At 63.1% G+C, this 20,357-nt stretch overlaps 2 protein-coding genes across 2 annotated transcripts; one reads left to right on the top strand and one right to left on the bottom strand.

Annotated features, from left to right (window-relative positions):
- Positions 1–9,019: 9,019 nt before the first annotated feature.
- FOXH1 (forkhead box H1) lies at positions 9,020–12,895 on the bottom strand. Its single transcript, XM_068424576.1, has 4 exons — positions 12,731–12,895; positions 10,558–10,662; positions 9,582–9,837; positions 9,020–9,315 (listed from the first exon to the last, which is right to left on the bottom strand). The coding sequence occupies exons 1-4, from the start codon at positions 12,893–12,895 to the stop codon at positions 9,020–9,022; spliced, it is 822 nt and encodes a 273-aa protein (XP_068280677.1).
- A 3,848-nt stretch (positions 12,896–16,743) lies between these two features.
- Positions 16,744–20,357, top strand: TMEM276 (transmembrane protein 276). The gene is made up of 2 exons (XM_068424575.1): positions 16,744–16,897; positions 19,854–20,357. Exons 1-2 carry the CDS (start codon positions 16,817–16,819, stop codon positions 20,340–20,342), a joined length of 570 nt encoding a protein of 189 aa, XP_068280676.1. The 5' UTR covers positions 16,744–16,816; the 3' UTR covers positions 20,343–20,357.

The raw sequence follows: 20,357 nt of genomic DNA, 5'->3' as shown, positions 1-20,357 counted from the left end.
GTGGCCACATCATGTGTCACCTCCCTGGGGCACGTGTGCCCATGCCATGGTGGCCACATCATGTGTCACCTCCCTGGGGCACGTGTGCCCATGCCATGGTGGCCACACCATGTGTCACCTCCCCATGGCACATGTCACCCCCTGTGCCACATGTCCCCGTGTCCCCTCCCGTGTCCCCTCACCTGGTGGCTGTTGGCACCGCGGCACTTGGGCTGCAGGGCCACCAGCGGCTGGGCCACCGCCCGCAGGACGGGGCCACCGGTGACATCGGTGACATTGGTGACACTGGTGACGTTGGTGGTGTTGGTGGCATTGGTGACATGGGTGGCATTGGTGGCCTCGGTGACATCGGTGTTGGTGGCCTGGGTGACATGGGTGGCATTGGTGACCTGGGTGCTGGTGGCCCCGCTGGCCTCAGTGGTGGCCAGGGCGCGGGTGCGGGTGGCCCAGGGGGGTCAGGGTGCCATGGTGGGGGTCGGGGGTGCCGGGCACAGTGGGGCTGACCCCTGCCCCCACCCCCCAGGGGGCACCCACCCCCCCTGTGCCCCAGGGTGGCACCGGCACAGCCGTGCCATGCTATGCCATGCCATGCCATGCTGTGCCGTGCCATGCCATGCCAAGCTGTGCCATGCACTTCTGCACAGCACTGTGTAATGCCACGGTGTGCTGTGCCATGCCGTGCCAAGCTGTGCCATGCATCGCTGCACGATGCTGTGCCATGCTGTGCCAGGCAGTGCCATACCATGCACTGGTGCTGTGCAGTGCTGAAACATGCCATGCTGTGCCGTGCCAAGTTGTGCCATGCATTGCTGCACAGTGCCGTGCCATACCATGCCGTGCCAAGCTGTACCAGGCATTGCTGCGCGGTGCTGTGCCATGCTGTGCCATTCCATGCCATGCCAAGCTGTGCCATGCACTTCACAGTGCTGTGCCGTGCTGTGCCACGCAGTGCCGTGCCAGGCATTGCTGCACTGCTCTGTACAGTGCTGAAGCATGCTGTGCCATGCCGTGCCAAGCTGTGCCATGCCAAGATGTGCCATGCACTCCTGCACGGTGCCGTGCCATGCTGTGCCAGGCAGTGCCATGCCATGCATTGCTGCACTGCTCTGTACAGTGCTGAAACATGCTGTGCCAAGCTGTCCCATGCCAAGATGTGCCATGCACTCCTGCACGGTGCCGTGCCATGCTGTGCCAAGCTGTGCCATGCACTTCTGCACAGTGCTGTGCCGTGCCACGCTGTGCCATGCACTCCTGCACGGTGCCATGCCATGCCATGAAAAGCTGTGCCATGCATTGCTGCACGGTGCCGTGCTGTGCCAAGCTGTGCCGTGCCAAGCTGTGCCATGCACTGCTGCACGGTGCTATGCTGTGCCATGCCATGCCAAGCTGTGCCGTGCCAAGCTGTGCCATGCATTTCTGCACAGTGCCGTGCTGTGCCGTGCCAAGCTGTGCTATGCATTGCTGCACGGTGCCGTGCGGTGCCAAGCCGTGCCGTGCCGTGCCGCGCTGGAGTTTGCCCCCTCTCCGCACGGCGCCGTGCCCCGGACACTCACCTCTCCACACGCCCCGCGCTGCGCACGGCCGCCCGCGGTGCCCACGCGGGACCGGAGCGTGCCGGGGGGCACCCGCCCGTGCCCCGACGCCACCGGGGCCTCGAGGGCCGCCGCGGGCCGAGCCGTGCCAGGGGGGTCCCGCGTGGCCGTCCCCAGTGCCAGGGCCAGCAGGAGCAGCAGCGGGGCCATCGCTGGGGGGGTCCCTGTGCCCACGGTGCCAGGGGCCGCGGTGCCGGTGCCCCGGGGGTTTGGCAGCGGGTGCCCCGCGGGGCCGGGGCTGTAAACGCGCCCGGGGCCGGGATTGGCCCGGGGCGGGATTGGCCCGGGTTAACCATTCCTCAGGGCCCGGCACGGCGCCCGCGCCCGGCCCCCCTCGGCTGGCACCCCCGGCCCGCGCCGGCCCCGGGGGTGCTGGGTGCCCCCGGGGGTGCCACCCAGTTTGAGAGAGTTACACCTGGTTTAGGAGGTTTACACCCAGTTTGAGAGATTTACACCTGGTTTGAAGGATTTACACCTGGTTTAGGACACTTGCACCTGGTTTAAGAGATTTACACACAGTTTGAGAGAGTTACACCTGGTTTAGGAGACTTACACCTGGTTTCAGAGGTTTACACCTGGTTTAAGAGATTTACACCCAGTTTGAGGGAGTTACACGCAGTTTAGGAGATTTACACCCAGTTTAAGACATTTACACCTGGTTTGAAGGATTTATGCCCAGTTTAGGAGATTTACACCCAGTTTGTGAGATTTATACCCAGATTAGGAGATTTACACCCAGATTAGGAGATTTCCACCTGGTTTTGGAGATTCACACCTGGTTTCAAAGGTTTACACCCGCTTTAAGAGGTTTACGCCCAGTTTGAGAGAGTTTCACCTGGTTTAGGACGTTTACACCTGGTTTAAGAGATTTACACCCAGTTTGACAGATTTACGCCCAGTTTAGGAGATTTACGCCTGGTTTGAGAGTTTTATGCCCAGGTTAAGAGATTTACACTCAACTTGAGAAATTTACGCCTGGTTTAGGAGATTTACACCTGGTTTCAGAGGTTTACACCCGGTTTGAGAGATTTACACCCAGCTTGAGAGATTTATGCCTGATTTGAGATATTTACGCCTGGTTTAGGAGATTTACGTCCAGTCTGAGAGATTTACAATTGGCTTAAGAGGTTTACACCTGGTTTAGGACATTTACACCCAGTTTAAGAGATTTACACCCAGTCTGAGAGATTTACACCCAGTTTAGGAGATTTACACCTGGTTTCAGAGGTTTACACCCGGTTTAAGAGATTTACCCCCATTTTAAGAGATTTATGCCTGATTTGAGATATTTACACCTGGTTTAGGAAATTTTCGTACAGTTTGAGAGATTCACACTTGGCTTAAGAGGTTTACACCTGGTTTAAGAGTTTTACACCCAGTTTGAGAGATTTACACCCAGTTTAGGAGACTTACGCCTGGTTTGAGAGATTTACACCTGGTTTGAAGGATTTATGCCCGGTTTAGGACATTTATACCTGGTTTAAGAGATTTACACCCAGTCTGAGAGATTTACGCCCAGTTTGACAGATTTACGCCCAGTTTAAGAGATTTACACTTGGCTTAAGAGGTTCACACCTGGTTTAGGACATTTACACCCGGTTTGAGAGATTTACACCTGGTTTGAAGGATTTATGCCCAGTTTAGGAGATTTACACCCAGTTTTTGAGATTTACACCCAGTTTGAGAGATTTATGCCCAGTTTAAGAGGTTTCCACCTGGTTTAGGAGATTTACACCTGGTTTAAGGAGCCCTTCAGAAGCCCTTCGGCTTCGCGTCCCCTGGGAGCAGGATGAGCGCCAGTTCCGTGCGGTCGGTGAACGGCCACGAGGTCTCACATGGAATCTCTCAAACCGGCATAAATCTCCTAAACCAGGTGTAAATCTCGTAAGATGGGTGTAAATCCCTCAAACCGGGTGAAAATGTCTCAAACTGTGCGTAAATCCCTCAAACTGGGTGTAAATCTCCTAAACCAGCCGTAAACATCTCAAATCAGGCATAAAGCTCTTAAGATGGGTGTAAATCTCCTAAACTGGGTGTAAATCTCTCAAACCGGGCGTAAATCTCTCAAGCTGGGTGTAAACCTCTTAAACCAGGTGTAAATCTCTTAAACCAGGTGTAAATCTCCTAAGGCAGGTGTAAATCTCTGAAGCTGGGCATAAATCTCTCAAACTGGGTATAAATCTCTTAAACTGGGTGTAAATGTCCTAAACCAGGTATAAATATCTTAAACCAAGTGTAAATCTCTTAAACTGGGCGTAAATCCCTCAAAGCAGGCGAAAGCCTCCTAAAGTGGGTGTAAATCTCTTAAACGAGGTGTAAATGTCCTAAACTGGGTGTAAACTCCTTAAGCCAGCTGTAAATCTCTTAAACTGGGTGTAAATCCCTCAAACTGGGTGTAAATCTCTTAAAGTGGGTGTAAATCGCTTAAACTGGGTGTAAATGTCCTAAACCGGGTATAAATCTCTTAAACCAAGTGTAAATCTCTCAAACTGGGTGTAAATCTCTCAAACCAGGTGTAAATCTCTCAAGATGGGTGTAAACCTCTTAAACCAGGTTTAAACCTCTTAAACCAGGTGTAACTCTCTCAAACCAGGTGTAACTCCCTCACGCCGGGCGTCGATCTCTCCTCCCACCCCCGCGGACGCCCCACGCCCGCCCCGAGCCCGCGCCTGGCAGTGCCGTGTGCCGCAGGGACCTTTGCCCCCCCCGGCAGCCCTCGCCCCCGGCCCCTTGGCCCCGGCCTGGCCTTGACCTCGGCGCCTATCGCGGGTTTATGGCCGCTCCGGCTGCGTCAGCTGCCACCTCACTGTGCCCCTTGCTCCGCCGGCGGGGCCGGCTGAGGACAGCGGCCTCCTCCTCCTCCTCTTCCTCCTCCTCCTCCTCTTCTTCCTCCTTCAGTTCGGGTCATTTTGGGTCCATTCAGCCTGATTCGTGTCCATTTGGCCCAGTTCAGGTCAGTTCGGCTTGGTTCAGGTCTTTTTGGGTCCATTCAGCCCAGTTCGGGCCGTTTTGGGTCACTTTGGCCCAGTTCGGGTCATTTCGGCCCAGTTTGGGTCATTTCGTGTCTGTTTGGCCCCGTTCAGGTCATTTTGGGTCTGTTTGGGTCAGTTCAGCTCGGTTTGGGTCCATTTGGGTCATTTCGGCCCAGTTCAGGTTGTTTCAGGTCTGTTCAGCCCAGTTTGGGTCATTTTGGGTCCGTTCAGCCCAGTTTGGGTCATTTCGGGTCCATTCGGCCCTGTTCAGGTCATTTTGGGTCTGTTTGGGTCGGCTTGGGTCAGTTTGGCTCAGTTCAGCTCGGTTTGGGTCCATTTGGGTCGCTTCAGCCCAGTTCAGGTCGTTTCGGCCCAGTTCAGGTTGTTTCAGGTCTGTTCAGCCTGGGTCGGGTCGTTTTGGGTTTGTTTGGCCCAGTTCAGGTCATTTTGGGTCCATTCAGCCCAGTTCGGGTCTGTTTGGTCCAGTTCAGGTCAGTTCAGCCTGGTTCAGGTCTTTTTGGGTCCATTCAGCCCAGTTTGGGCCGTTTAGGGTCACTTTGGCCCAGTTTGGGTCATTTCGGCCCAGTTTGGGTCATTTCATCCCAGTTCGGGTCATTTCGTGTCTGTTCGGCCCCCATTCAGGTCATTTTGGGTCTGTTTGGGTCAGTTCAGCTCGGTTTGGGTCCATTTGGGTCGTTTCGGCCCAGTTCAGGTTGTTTCAGGTCTCTTCAGCCCAGTTTGGGTCATTTTGGGTCCGTTCAGCCCAGTTTGGGTCATTTCAGGTCTGTTTGGGTCGGCTCGGGTCCGTTTGGCTCAGTTCAGCTTGGTTTGGGTCCGTTTGGGTTGGTTCAGCCCAGTTCAGGTCATTTTGGCCCAGTTCAGGTTGTTTCGGTTCTGTTCAGCCTGGTTCGGGTCATTTTGGGTCTGTTCAGCCTGGTTCATGTCCGTTTGGCCCAGTTCAGGTCAGTTCAGCCTGGTTCAGATCTTTTTGGGTCCATTCAGCCCAGTTCGGGTCATTTCGTGTCCATTCGGCCCTGTTCAGGTCATTTTGGGTCTGTTTGGGTCAGTTTGCGTCTGTTTGTCTCAGTTCAGCTCGGTTTGGGTCCGTTTGGGTTGGTTCGACCCAGTTCAGGTCATTTTGGCCCAGTTCAGGTTGTTTCAGGTCTGTTCAGCCCAGTTTGGGTCATTTTGGGTCCGTTTGGCCCAGTTCGGGTCATTTCGGGTCCATTCAGCCTGATTCAGGTCATTTTGGGTCCGTTTGGCCCGGTTTGGGTCTGTTCAGCCTGGTTCAGGTCGTTTTGGGTCCATTCGGGTCCGTTCAGCTCCATTCCAGTTGTCTCAGCTCGGTTTGGGTCTGTTCAGCCCAGTTCAGCCCAGTTCGGGTCAGTTCTGCCTGGTTCAGGTCATTTTGGGTCCGTTCAGCTCAGTTCGGGTCGTTCCGGGTCCATTCGGCCCTGTTTGGGTCATTTTGGGTCTGTTTGGCTCAGTTCAGCTCTGTTTGGGTCCGTTTGGGTCACTTCAGCCCAGTTCAAGTCATTTCGGCCCAGTTCAGGTTGTTTCGGGTCTATTCAGCCTGGTTTGGGTTGTTTTGGGTCTGTTCAGACCAGTGCGGGTCATTTTGGGTCCATTCAGCCCGGTTCAGGTCAGTTCAGCCTGGTTCAGGTCTTTTAGGGTCCATTCAGCCCAGTTTGGCACAGTTTGGGTCATTTCGGCCCAGTTTGGGTCATTTCGTGTCTGTTTGGCCCCGTTCAGGTCATTTTGGGTCTGTTTGGGTCATTTTGGGTCTGTTTGGGTCAGTTCAGCTCGATTTGGGTCCATATGGGTCGGTTCGCCCCAGTTCAGGTTGTTTCAGGTCTGTTCAGCCCGGTTTGAGTCATTTTGGGTCCATTTGGCCCAGTTTGGGTCAGTTCAGGTCATTTTGGGTCCGTTTGGCCCAGTTCAGGTCAGTTCAGGTCATTTTGGGTCCATTTGGCCCAGTTCAGCTCAGCTCAGTTCAGGCCATTTTGGGTTCGTTTGGCCCAGTTCGGGTCAGTTCAGGTCATTTTGGGTCCATTTGGCCCAGTTCGGTTCAGTTTGGGTCAGTTCAGCCCAGTTCATGTCATTTTGGGTCCGTTTGGCCCAGTTCGGCTCAGTTCAGGTCAGTTCAGGTCATTTTGGGTTCGTTTGGCCCAGTTCGGTTCAGTTCAGCCCAGTTCAGGTCATTTTGGGTCCATTTGGCCCGGTTCGGGTCAGTTCAGCTCAGTTCAGGTCGTTGTGGGTCCGTTTGGCCCAGTTTGGCCCAGTTTGGGTCAGTTCAGCTCAGTTCGGGTCATTTTGGGTCCATTTGGCCCAGTTTGGGTCAGTTCAGCTCAGTTCAGGTCATTTTGGGTCCATTTGGCCCAGTTTGGGTCAGTTCAGCTCAGTTCAGGTCATTTTGGGTCCATTTGGCCCAGTTCAGCTCAGTTCAGGTCATTTTGGGTCCGTTGGCCCAGTTCGGGTCAGTTCAGCCCAGTTCAGGTCGTTTTGGGTCCGTTCAGCCCCATTCAGGCCGGTTTGGGTCCATTTGGCACCTTTGGCCCGGTTTAGCCCGGTTCAGCCCGGCTGGGCTCTCAGGCCCCGCCCCACCGGTCCCTCCCCCCCTCCCCCCGGGGGGCCGTGGCGGCGCCGGGCCGGGCCGGGCTTTGTCAGGGCCCGGGACCCCCCGGGGGGGGATTAGGGTGGTGCCCAGGGGGACCAGTGCTCCCAGTTCCCCCAGTGCTCCCAGTGCTCCCAGTCCCCCCAGTGCCCCCACTGCTCCCAGTGCCCCCACTGCTCCCAGTGCCCCCAGTGCTCCCAGTGCCCCCAGTGTTCTCAACTCCCCCAGTGCCCTCAGTGCCCCCAGTCCCCCCAACACCCCCAGTACCCCAGTGCCCCCAGTGCTCCCAGTACCCCAAGTGCCCCCACTGCTCCCAGTACCCCCACTGCTCCCAGTGACCCCAGTGCTCCCAGTGCCCCAGTCCTCCCAGTCCCCCCAACACCCCCAGTACCCCAGTGCCCCCAGTGCTCCCAGTACCCCAAGTGCTCCCAGTGTCCCCAGTGCCCCCACTGCTCCCAGTACCCCAAGTGCTCCCAGTGTCCCCAGTGCCCCCACTGCTCCCAGTCCCCCAGGGCCCCCAGTGTCCCCAGTGCTTCCAGTGCCCCCACTGTTCCCTGTGCCCCCACTGCTCCCAGTGCTCCCAGTCCCCCCAACACCCCCCAGTGCTCCCAGTGCTCCCAGTGTTCCCAACACCCCCAGTCCCCCCAACACCCCCCAGTACTCCCAGTCCCCCCAGTGCTCCCAGTACCCATCCCCCAGCACGGCCGGCCCTTTGTTGTGCAAAGGCCCCGGAGCCGCCAGCCCGGAGCACCGCGGGGGGGGGCGACAGGGGACAGCGGGGGGTGACACAGGGGACAGGGCGGGGGGGGACAGGGGACACTGGGGGGGGTCACCCATCCCTGTCCCCCCCCCAATGACACACGCAGCACCCGCTGTTGTCACCAACTCTTTATTGGGTCCCATGGCGGGGGGGGGGCAGTGGGTGACACAGGGGGGTGACAGGGACCCGGGGGGGTGACAGGGACATGGGGGGGTGACAGGGACCCGGGGGGGGCAGTGGGGGACATGGGGGGGTGACAGGGACCCGGGGGGGTGACAGGGACCCGGGGGGGGCAGTGGGTGACACAGGGGGGTGACAGGGACCCGGGGGGGTGACAGGGACCCAGGGGGGGCAGTGGGGGACATGGGGGGGTGACAGGGACATGGGGGGGTGACAGGGGCACGGGGGGGGCAGTGGGTGACACAGGGGGGTGACAGGGACATGGGGGGGTGACAGGGACCCGGGGGGGGCAGTGGGGGACCCGGGGGGGTGACAGGGACATGGGGGGGTGACAGGGACCCGGGGGGGGCAGTGGGGGACATGGGGGGGTGACAGGGACATGGGGGGGGCAGTGGGGGACACGGGGGGGTGACAGGGACATGGGGGGGCAGTGGGGGACATGGGGGGGTGACAGGGACATGGGGGGGGCAGTGGGGGACATGGGGGGGTGACAGGGACCCGGGGGGGTGACAGGGACACGGGGGGGGCAGTGGGTGACACGGGGGGGTGACAGGGACATGGGGGGGTGACAGGGACCCGGGGGGGGCAGTGGGGGACATGGGGGGGTGACAGGGACCCGGGGGGGCAGTGGGGGACATGGGGGGACGACAGGGACATGGGGGGGGCAGTGGGTGACACGGGGGGGTGACAGGGACATGGGGGGGGCAGTGGGGGACCCGGGGGGGTGACAGGGACATGGGGGGGTGACAGGGACCCGGGGGGGGCAGTGGGTGACATGGGGGGGTGACAGGGACACGTGTGGGGACACAGGGTGGGTGCCTGGGTGCTGGGAGGGGGGGGGTGTCCCCCAACACCCACCCTGACCCCCCCCTAATTGGGGTGGGGGGGCTGTGGGGGGGCGCTAGTGCCCCCCGATGTCCCCAGGGTGCCCCCCGATGTCCCCAGGGTGGCTGAGCCACACGTCGAAGATGCTCTTGTTGGGGGGGGGCACGGGCTGAGCCCCCCCCTCGGGCTCCAAGGGGGGGGGTGCGGGGGTGGGGGGGGGGGGCAGCACCCTCCTGCCCACCCCCACCCAGCGCAGGGTGACAAAGGGGGGGTCGCTGGGGGGGGCCACGGCGTTGGGGACCACGGCGGTGCTGTAGGAGGTGGGGAGCTGGCCCCAGAGCGGGGGGGGGGGGGGACACGGGGGACCCCCCCCTTGGGGACAGCGCGGGGGGGGGGGCAGAGGAGGGTGGGGGGGGGCACCCAGGGGGGGGTGGGGAGGAGGGGTGGGGACGCCCAGAGGGTGGGGGGGGGCGGGCCTGGAGAGGGGTGGGGGGGATCTGGGTATCAAGGGGGGGTCCCCAAGGGGGGGGTCCTCAAGGGGGGGGGGTCCCAGATATTGAGGGGGGGGTCCCCAAGGGGGGTGTCCCCAAGGGGGGGGTCCCCAAGGTGTCCCCCCCCCCCTCCCTGAGCAGGGAGGCGATGGAGAAGCTGGAGGGGCTGCGGCGAGGCGGGGGGGGAGGGGGTTGTTTTTTGGGGGGGGGGTCGGTTTTGGGGGGGGGGGGAGGGGTAAGGGCAGCCCCGGAGGACGAAGGGGGCGAGGTCGCGGGCGAAGGGGGTGACCCCCCCCCGCGCCACCGCCGTGTTCTGCAGGCGCAGGGCGGCGGGGGGGATGCGGCTCACGTCCACCGTCCAGTAGTTGCCCTTGGCCTTGGGCTTGGCCGGGTCCTTCAGCACCTGCCCCGGGGGCGGGGGGGGGCAAGGTGGGACCCCCCCCCTCATGGCTGCACCCCCCCCTCATGGCTGCACCCCCCCCCTCATGGCTGCACCCCCCCCTCAAGGCTGCACCCCCCCCTCATGGCTGCACCCCCCCAGAGAGGGACACCCCCCCCCCTACCCCACACAGCAGGACCCTGCGGCACCCAGACCCCCCCCCAAATGTGGGACCCCCCCCCCCAACATGGGCCCTCAGCCCCCCCCCCAAAATTGGGGACCCCCCCCCTAAGCAGGACCCCCCCCCCAAGCAGGACCCCCCCCCATCCTCAGGGACCCCCAGCTCCCCCCACCAGCCCCTTGCCCCATCCCCAAGGGACCCCCCCCCCACCTCAAGGGACACCCCAGGGGGACCCCCCCCCACCCCAAAGGGACCCCCCCACCCCAAAGGGACCCCCCACCCCAATTGGACCCACCACAAGGGGACACCCTGAGCTCAGGGACCCCCCCCACTTCAAGGGACACCCCAAAGGGGACCCCCCCCACCCCAAAGGGACCCCCCCACCCCATAGGACCCACCCCAGGGGGACACCCTGAGCTCAGGGACCCCCCCACCTCAAGTGACAGCCGCCACCCCAATGGGACCCACCCCAGGGGGACACCCCAAGCTCAGGGACCCCCCACCCCCATGGGACCCCCCCCCCACCCCATAGGACCCCCCCCCACCCCATGGCCCCCCCCCACCTTGGCGAAGCAGGGGTTGGAGGAGAGGTTGTGGCGCACCGAGTCCTTCCAGCCCTGGTAGCCCCCCCCGAAGAAGGGGAAGAGGCTGCTGAGCTCCTCGAGGATCTGGGGGGGGGTCAGTGGGGGGGGGGGTCAGTGGGGGGTGGGGGGGGGTCAGTGGGGGGGGGCTGCACCCCCAGAACACCCCCCCTACCCCACCCCCACGGCTGGATCGGGCCCCACCCCTTGGCCATATGGGACCCCCCCCCCCCCCATGGGACACCCTGGAGCCCCCGCCCTGCAGGGGGGACCCCCCCACACACACCCCAGGGACCCCCCCTGCACCCCAGAGACCCCCCCCCAACCCAATGACCCCCCCGCACCCCAAGGACCCCCCCACAACATAGGGACCCCCCCCAATGACCTCCCCACAACCCAGTGACCCCCCTGCACCCCAGGGACCCCCCCTGCACCCCAATGACCCCCCCAACCCCAAGGACCCCCCCCCCCACAACCCAGGGACCCCCCCGCACCCCAATGACCCCCCCCACCCAAATGACCCCCCCCAACCCAGGGACCCCCCCCAAACACACCCCAGGAACCCCCTGCACCCCAGGGGACCCCCCCCAACCCAGGGACCCCCCCTGCACCCAAATGACCCCCCCAACCCAGGGACCCCCCACACACACTCCAGGGACCCCCCCCGCACCCTAGGGACCCCCCCCCCACAACCCAGGGACCCCCCCGCACCCCAATGACCCCCCCCACCCAAATGACCCCCCCCAACCCAGGGACCCCCCCCAAACACACCCCAGGAACCCCCTGCACCCCAGGGGACCCCCCCAACCCAGGGACCCCCCCCGCACCCAAATGACCCCCCCACACCCCAGTGACCCCCCCCAACCCAGGGACCCCCCCACACCCCAATGACGCCCCCGCACCCCAATGACCCCCCCCACAACCCAGGGACCCCCCCACTGACCCCCCCGGGGCACCCCCCCGCTGTCCCCAAGCTGGTGACACCCCGGGGGGGAGGGGGGGGGTCGTCACATCTGGCGGCTGGGGGGAGGGGAGGCGACAGCCAGAGGCGATAGAGGCGACAGAGGCGACAGAGGCGACAGACCCCCCGGCGCCGCTAATCCCCCCCCCCCCCGCCGGGGCAGCGGGAGCCGGCGCGACCCCCCCCCGGGGCAGGATCGGGCCGCGACCCCCCCAGTGCCCCCCGTGTCCCCCCCCCCGGGGATGGGGGTCCCGGGGGGGGTCCCGGTGGTCCCGGGGGGGTCCCGGGGGGGGGATGTCGAGGGGGGGAGTCTGGAGGGGTCTTGGGTCGGGGGGTCCCGGGGTCTCGTAGATGGGTGGGGGGTCCCGGGGGGGGTCCCGGGGGGGGATGTCGAGGGGGGGAGTCTGGGGGGGTCTTGGGTCGGGGGGTCCCGGGGTCTCGTAGATGGGTGGGGGGTCCCGGGGGGGTCCCGGTGGTCCCGGTGGGGTCCCGGGGGGGGTCCCGGTGGTCCCAGGGGCGTCCCGGGGGGGTCCCCGGGGGGGATGCTGAGGGGGAGAGTCTGGGGGGGTCTTGGGTCGGGGGTCCCGGGGTCTCGTAGCTGGGTGGGGGGTCCCGGGGGGGTCCCGGTGGTCCCGGTGGGGTCCCGGTGGTCCCGGGGGAGTCCTGGGGGGGTCCCGGTGGTCCCAGGGGGGTCCCAGGGGAGTCCTGGGGGGGTCCGGGGGGTCCCGGCAGGGGGATGCCGACGGGGGGAATTTAGGGGGGTCTTGGGTCGGGGGGTCCCGGGGTCTCGTAGATGGGTGGGGGGTCCCGGGGGGGTCCCGGTGGTCCCGGTGGGGTCCCGGTGGTCCCGGGGGGGTCCTGGGGGGGTCCCGGGGGGAGTCCGAGGGGGTCCCGGCAGGGGGATGCCGACGGGGGGAATTTAGGGGGGTCTTGGGTCGGGGGTCCCGGGTCCCGTAGGTGGGTGGGGGGTCCCGGGGGGGTCCCGGTGGGGTCCCGGTGGGGTCCCGGGGGGGGTCCCGGTGGTCCCAGGGGCGTCCTGGGGGGGTCCCGGGAGGGTCCCGGGGGGGGATGCTGAGGGGGAGAGTCTGGGGGGGGTCTGGGGGTCCCAGGGTCCCGTAGGTGGGTGGGGGGTCCCGGTAGGGGATGGGGGGTCCCGGGGGGGTGCCGGTGGTCCCGGGGGGGGTCGGTCGGTACCTGGGCGAGCTTGAGGCGGCGGCCGGGGGCGGCGCGGATGACGAGGGCGATGAGGGCCAGGTAGGAGTAGGGGGGCTTGGGGTGGCGGCGGTAGCGCTGGGGGCGCCCCCGGGAGCGGCCCCGGGACCCCCGGGGGGAGCCCGAGGCTGGGGGAGCCGGTGGCATGGCCGGAAGGGGGGTGGGAGGGGGCGGGTGGGAGGGGCGGGAGGAGGTGGGGTGGGGTGGGGTGGGACCAGGGTCCTCCCAGCCCCAGCCGAGGTGGCCTTGAACTCGGCCAGGGAGGGGGGACCCACAGCTGCTCTGGGGGACCTGGGGAGGGGTCCCCGTGGGGCAGATCCACACCATGTAGACCATGGAGGTCCCCATGGGGCAGCTCTCCGCCCTGTAGACCATGGAGGTCCCCATGGAGCACATCTCCACCCCGCAGCCCATGGAGGTCCCCATGGAGCACGTCTCCACCCTGTAGACCATGGAGGTCCCACGGAGCACATCTCCACCCCGTAGACCATGGAGGTCCCCATGGGGCACATCTCCACCCTGTAGACCATGGAGGTCCCACGGAGCACATCTCCACCCTGTAGACCATGGAGGTCCCCATGGAGCACATCTCCACCCCACAGCCCGTGGAGGTCCCCAAGGAGCACATCTCCACCCTGCAGCCCATGGAGGTCCCCATGGAGCACATCTTCACCCTGTAGAGATGGAGATCCTCCTCTCTATCTACTACCTTCATTTGGGCCAGGTGAGGAACCTGCTGGTTGCCCTTCACAGGGGGTTCCATTCCTTGGGTGGCCTTTGAGCCGTCCCACCTCGGGCGGTCACGAGCTGCCTGTTTCTGACCACCGCACCCGGTCTCCAGGCTTTTGTACCCCCTACTTCCCACCGAGGAGACTCCCATTGGAATGTCCACCCTGGGCCACCCTCATAGGTCACGCAGGAGTAGATGTAAATGATGGTGGCACCATTCCCTGCTACGAGCAGGAGAACACACGACTACTCCACCTCTGCGTTACCTTCTCCCTCCTCTGGAATCATCTTCCTAGGACCAACGTTGGTTGGTGCCCCCTCCCTGGCAGGGTTCAAGGGCAGGTTGGATGGGGCTTGGAGCAACCTGGTCTGGTGGAAGGTGTCCCTGCCCGTGGCAGGGGGGTGGAACTAGGTGGGCTTTAAGGTCCCTTCCCACCCAAACCGTTCTATGGTTCAATGGTTCAATGGTTCATGAGTCGATCATTCCATGATTTGATTATTCCATGATTGGATTATTGCATGGCTCCATTATTCCATGATTTGGTGATTCCATGGTTCCATGATTCCATGGTTCCATGATTCCTTGATTCCATGGTTCCATGATTCCATGGTTCCATGATTCCATGGTCCCATGATTCCATGATCCCATGATTCCTTTATTTGGTGATTCCATGATTCCATGATTTGATGGTTCCATGATTTGATTATTCCACGATTCCATAATTCTGTTATTTGATGATTCCATGGTTCAATGATTCCATGACTCGATGATTCCATGATGCCATGATTCCATGATTTGATGATTCCATGATTCCATGGTTTGATGATTCCATGATTCCATGGTTTGATTATTCCATGATTCAATTATTTGATGACTCCATGAGTTGATGATTCCATGATTCATGAGTTGATGATTCCATGATTCCATGATTCCATGATTCCATTATTTGATGATTCCATGACTCTATTATTTGGTGATCCCATGATTCCATGACTCCATGGTTCCATGACTCAATGATTCCTTTATTTGGTGATTCTGTGATTCCATGATTTGATGGTTCCATGATTCGATTATTCCATGGTTCCATGATTCCGTTATTTGATGATTCCATGGTTCAATGATTCCATGACTCATGAGTTGATTATTCCTTGATTCGGTGATTCAATTATTTGATGACTCCATGATTCCATGATTCCATGACTCCATGATTCCATGATTCATGAGTTGATTATTCCATGATTCGATGATTCCATGGTTCAATGATTCAATGATTCAATGATTCCATGATTCCATCATTTGATGATTCCATGATTTGATGATTCCATGATTCTATTATTTGGTGATTTCATGATTTCATGATTCCATGGTCCCATGATTCCATGATTCCATGATTTGATTGTTCCATGATTCCATAATTCCGTTATTTGATGATTCCATGGTTCAATGATTCAATGACTTGATGATTCCATGATTCAATGATTCATGAGTTGGTTATTCCATGATTCCTTGATTCCATGGTTCCATGATTCCACTATTTGATGATTCCATGATTCAATGATTCTATGATTCCTTTATTTGATGATTCCATGATTCCATGATTCCAGAATTCTGTTATTTGATGACTCCATGATTCCATGATTCCATGATTCCATGGTTCCATGATTCCATTATTCGATGATTCCATGATTTGATGATTCCATGATTCCATGGTCCCATGATTCCATGACTCCATGGTTCCATGATTCCATGACTCCATGGTTCCATGATTCCATGATTCCATGATTCCATGATCTGATGATTCCATTACTCCATGATTTGATGATCACATGGTTCAATGATTCCATGGTTCCATGATTCCACCATTCAATGATTTGATGATTTGACAACTCCATTATTCCACCTCCCCCCCGCTCCCACCCGAGGGGCAGACGCGTCGCCCAACCGCGCTCCCCGTGTACCCCACCCTGCGGTCGGTGCCGTCACCTCTTTGGTTGGGGAAGGTCTTTAGGGTTGGCCCAACCGAACGGGATCCGGATCCACAGGTTGGTGGAGCTTCGAGGCTTTGACTTCTCCTGAGGGCACTAACCCCTCTAGATGGGCACCTTCTTCCCTCAGGGGAACTGGAAAGAACATGGCCGTGACGTCTTGGTGCACCAAATCACACATGGCCTGGACACACGCTGGAGGTCCCCATGGAGCACATCTCCACCCTGTTGACCATGGAGGTCCCCAAGGAGCACATCTCCACCCTGTACACCATGGAGGTCCCCATGGAGCACATCTCCACCCTGCAGCCCATGGAGGTCCCCATGGAGCACATCTCCACCCCATAGACCATGGAGGTCCCCATGGAGCACATCTCCACCCTGCAGCCCATGGAGGTCCCCATGGAGCACATCTCCACCCCATAGACCATGGAGGTCCCCATGGAGCACATCTCCACCCTGTAGACCATGGAGGTCCCCATGGAGCAGCTCTCCACCCTGCAGCCCGTGGAGGTCCCCATGGAGCACATCTCCACCCTGGAGACCATAGAGGTCCCCATGGAGCACATCCCCACCCTGCAGCCCGTGGAGGTCCCCATAGAGCACATCTCCACCCCGCAGCCCGTGGAGGTCCCCATGGGGCAGATCCCCACCCTGGAGACCATGGAGGTCCCCATGGAGCACATCTCCACCCTGCAGCCCATGGAGGTCCCCATGGGGCAGATCCCCACCCTGGAGACCATGGACGTCCCCATGGAGCACATCTCCACCTTGTAGACCATGGACGTCCCCATGGAGCACATCTCCACCCCGCAGCCCGTGAAGGTCCCCATGGGGCACATCTCCACCCTGACCCACCTATAACTTCCCGGCCCCGCCTACATCCCCTAGGCCCCGCCCACAGCCCCTCTGGCCCCGCCTACATCCCCGTAGGCCCCGCCTACAGCCCCTAGGCCCCGCCCACATCTCTAGGCCCCGCCCACAGCCACTCTGGCCCCGCCTACAGCTCTAGGCCCCGCCCACAGCCCCTTAGCCCCGCCCACAGCCCCTCTGGCCCCGCCCACAGCCCCAAGCCCCGCCTCCCTCCCCGCCCACCGCTCTGCCCACCCCGTGGCCCCGCCCACCTCCCTCCGTGGCCCCGCCCCCTCATAGCCCCGCCCACCGCGACGCTCCCGCCCCCGTCTCTGTGGTCGCGCGGAGGCCGGAAGTGCCGGTACCGGTACCTCGAGCGGGGGGGCGTGGCCAAGGGGGCGGGGCCAAGGCGGGGTCCCGGGGGGGGTCGGGGCCCGCCCTGACGCCGCCGTGTCCCCGCAGGGCCCCGGGGGTCCCGGTGCCGCCCCCGCCCACCCACCCATGGGTGCCGCCGGGCGCTGGGCGCTGTCGCAGGCCGTGCTGGGCGCCGTGTGCCTGCTGTGCGCCCGCCGCGCCCGCCAGGTCGGTGGGGACGGGGGCACCGGGGGGGCACCGGGGGGGCTGGCACCGGGATGGGAGGGCACCGGGATGGGGGGGCACCGGGGGGGCCTGGCACCCATGTGGGGCTGGCACCGGGATGGGGAGGGCACCGGGATGGGGGTGGCACCGGGGGGGCCTGGCACCGGGATGGGGGGGGCACCGGGGGGCCTGGCACCCGTGTGGGGATGGCACCGGGATGGGGGGGGCACCAGGATGGGGCTGGCACCCATATGGGGCCTGGGACCCGTGTGGGGACGAGGGGGGCACCAGGGGGGCCTGGCACCCGTGTGGGGGTGGCACTGGGGGGACCAGGCACCGGGACAGGAGGGGCACCGAGAGGGGGGGGCACCGGGACAGGGGGGGATACCGGGGGGGCCTGGCACCCATGTGGGGATGGCACCGGGACGGGGCCATCACTGGGATGGGGCCTGGCACCCGTGTGGGGCCTGGCACTGGGATGGGGCTGGCACCGGGACAGGGGGATGCACTGTGAGGGCCTGGCACCCATGTGGGGACGGCGCCGGGATGGGGCTGGCACCGGGGGGCCCTGTCACCCATATGGGACCGACTCCAGGATGGTCCTGTGTCACTGGGACAGGGCCCTGGCACCGGGATGGGGCCCTGGCACCCAGCCAGTCCCCTGGCACCCAGCCAGTCTCATCACCCACCCAGTCCCATGTCACGAGGACAGTCCTGTGCCACCCAGCCAGTCCCCTGTCACTGGGCCAGTCCCATGTCACCCAACTGGTCTTGTGCCACCTGGCTGGTCCCATGTCATCCAGCTGGTCCCATGTCATCCAGCCAGTCCCATATGACCAGGCTGGTCCTGTGTCACCGGGCCAGTCCCATGTCACCCACCCAGTCCCATGTCACCAGGCTGGTCCCGTGTCCCCCACCCAGTCCCATGTCACCGGGCTGGTCCCATGTCACCCACCCAGTCCCACGTCACCCACCCAGTCCCATGTCACCAGGCTGGTCCCGTGTCCCCCACCCAGTCCCATGTCACCAGGCTGGTCCCATGTCACCCACCCAGTCCCATGTCACCCAGCCAGGTCCCGTGTCACCCACCCAGTCCCGTGTCACCCACCCAGTCCCATGTCACCAGTCTGGTCCCAGGTCACCCACCCAGTCCCATGTCACCCACCCAGTCCCATGTCACCAGTCTGGTCCCAGGTCACCCACCCAGTCCCATGTCACCAGGCCGGTCCCGTGTCACCCACCCAGTCCCGTGTCACCCACCCAGTCCCATGTCACTGGGCCAGTCCCATGTCACCAGGCTGGTCCCGTGTCACCCAGCCAGGTCCCATGTCCCTGGGCCAGTCCCGTGTCACCCACCCAGTCCCATGTCACCCACCCAGTCCCGTGTCACCCACCCAGTCCCACGTCACCGGGCTGGTCCCATGTCACCCACCCAGTCCCATGTCACCCACCCAGTCCTATGTCACCAGGCTGGTCCCGTGTCACCCACCCAGTCCCAAGTCACTGGTCCAGTCCCCTGTCACTGGGCCAGTCCCATGTCACCCAACTGGTCTTGTGCCACCTGGCTGGTCCCATGTCACCCACCCAGTCCCATGTCACTGGGCTGGTCCCATGTCACCAAGATGGTCCCATGTCACCCACCCAGTCCCAAGTCACTGGTCCAGTCCCCTGCCACTGGGCCAGTCCCATGTCACCCAACTGGTCTTGTGCCACCTGTCTGGTCCCATGTCATCCAGCTGGTCCCGTGTCACCCAGCCAGTCCCATGTCACCAGGCTGGTCCTGTGTCACCAGGCTGGTCCCGTGTCACCCACCCAGTCCCATGTCACCAGTCTGGTCCCAGGTCACCCACCCAGTCCCATGTCACCAGGCTGGTCCTGTGTCACCCACCCAGTCCCATGTCACCCACCCAGTCCCATGTCACCAGGCTGGTCCCGTGTCCCCCACCCAGTCCCATGTCACCAGGCCGGTCCCGTGTCACCCACCCAGTCCCATGTCACCAGTCTGGTCCCAGGTCACCCACCCAGTCCCATGTCACCAGGCTGGTCCTGTGTCACCCACCCAGTCCCATGTCACCCACCCAGTCCCATGTCACCAGGCTGGTCCCGTGTCCCCCACCCAGTCCCATGTCACCAGGCTGGTCCCATGTCACCCACCCAGTCCCAGGTCACCCACCCAGTCCCATGTCACCAGGCTGGTCCCGTGTCCCCCACCCAGTCCCATGTCACCAGGCTGGTCCCATGTCACCCACCCAGTCCCATGTCACCCAGCCAGGTCCCGTGTCACCCACCCAGTCCCGTGTCACCCACCCAGTCCCATGTCACCAGTCTGGTCCCAGGTCACCCACCCAGTCCCATGTCACCCACCCAGTCCCATGTCACCAGGCCGGTCCCGTGTCACCCACCCAGTCCCATGTCACCAGTCTGGTCCCAGGTCACCCACCCAGTCCCATGTCACCCAGCCAGGTCCCATGTCACCCACCCAGTCCCGTGTCACCCACCCAGTCCCATGTCACCCAGCCAGGTCCCGTGTCACCCACCCAGTCCCGTGTCACCCACCCAGTCCCATGTCACCAGGCCGGTCCTGTGTCACCCACCCAGTCCCATGTCACCCAGCCAGGTCCCGTGTCACCCACCCAGTCCCGTGTCACCCACCCAGTCCCATGTCACCAGGCCGGTCCTGTGTCACCCACCCAGTCCCACGTCACCGGGCTGGTCCCATGTCACCAGGCCGGTCCCATATCACCCACCCAGTCCTGTGTCACCCACCCAGTCCCATGTCACCTGGCTGGTCCCATGTCACCCACCCAGTCCCATGTCACTGGGCTGGTCCCATGTCACCAAGATGGTCCCATGTCACCCACCCAGTCCCATGTCACCAGGCTGGTCCCGGGTCACCAGGCTGGTCCCCTGTCCCCCCCCCCACCCCGTGCCACCCACCACCCGTCCCCTCTCCCCGCAGGTGCCAGGCGGGCCAGCCCCCGGCTTCCTCCTCCAGGCGCTGGCGGCGGCGAGCGACGCCCTGGAGCCGCTTTGGCCCGCGGGGACGTCCCCGAGGGTCCCCGACCCCCTGCCCGGCGCCTGGGTCTCCGCCATGCTGGGCCAGCCGCTGGTGGCCTTCGCCTTCCACCGCCTGCACGGGGACCGGGCCACCGCCAACCTCCTGCTGGCCACCGCCGCCGCGCTGGCCCCGCTGGCCGCCCGCTTGCCCGAGGAGGGCCGGCTGCTGGCCGCCCGCGCCGTCACCCTCGTCACCGCCGCCAGCGTCCTCACCCTGGCCGCCCTCACCGGCAACGGCGCCGCGGCGCTGGGCGCCCTCCTCCTCCTGGCGGCCGGCGCCCTCTTACCGGCACCCGGCGCCCGGCCCGGGGGGCACCCGTGGGTGCTGGCGGCCGGGAACGTGGCGCTGGGGCGGGCGCTGCGGGCGCCGGAGCTGGGTGACGGGCCATAAAGGTGGTGACGGGGA

This window comes from Nyctibius grandis, unplaced genomic scaffold, assembly GCF_013368605.1.
Source record: "Nyctibius grandis isolate bNycGra1 unplaced genomic scaffold, bNycGra1.pri scaffold_118_arrow_ctg1, whole genome shotgun sequence".
Classification (NCBI taxonomy): Eukaryota; Metazoa; Chordata; class Aves; order Nyctibiiformes; family Nyctibiidae; genus Nyctibius; species Nyctibius grandis.
This window is presented reverse-complemented; position numbering and strand designations above follow the sequence as displayed.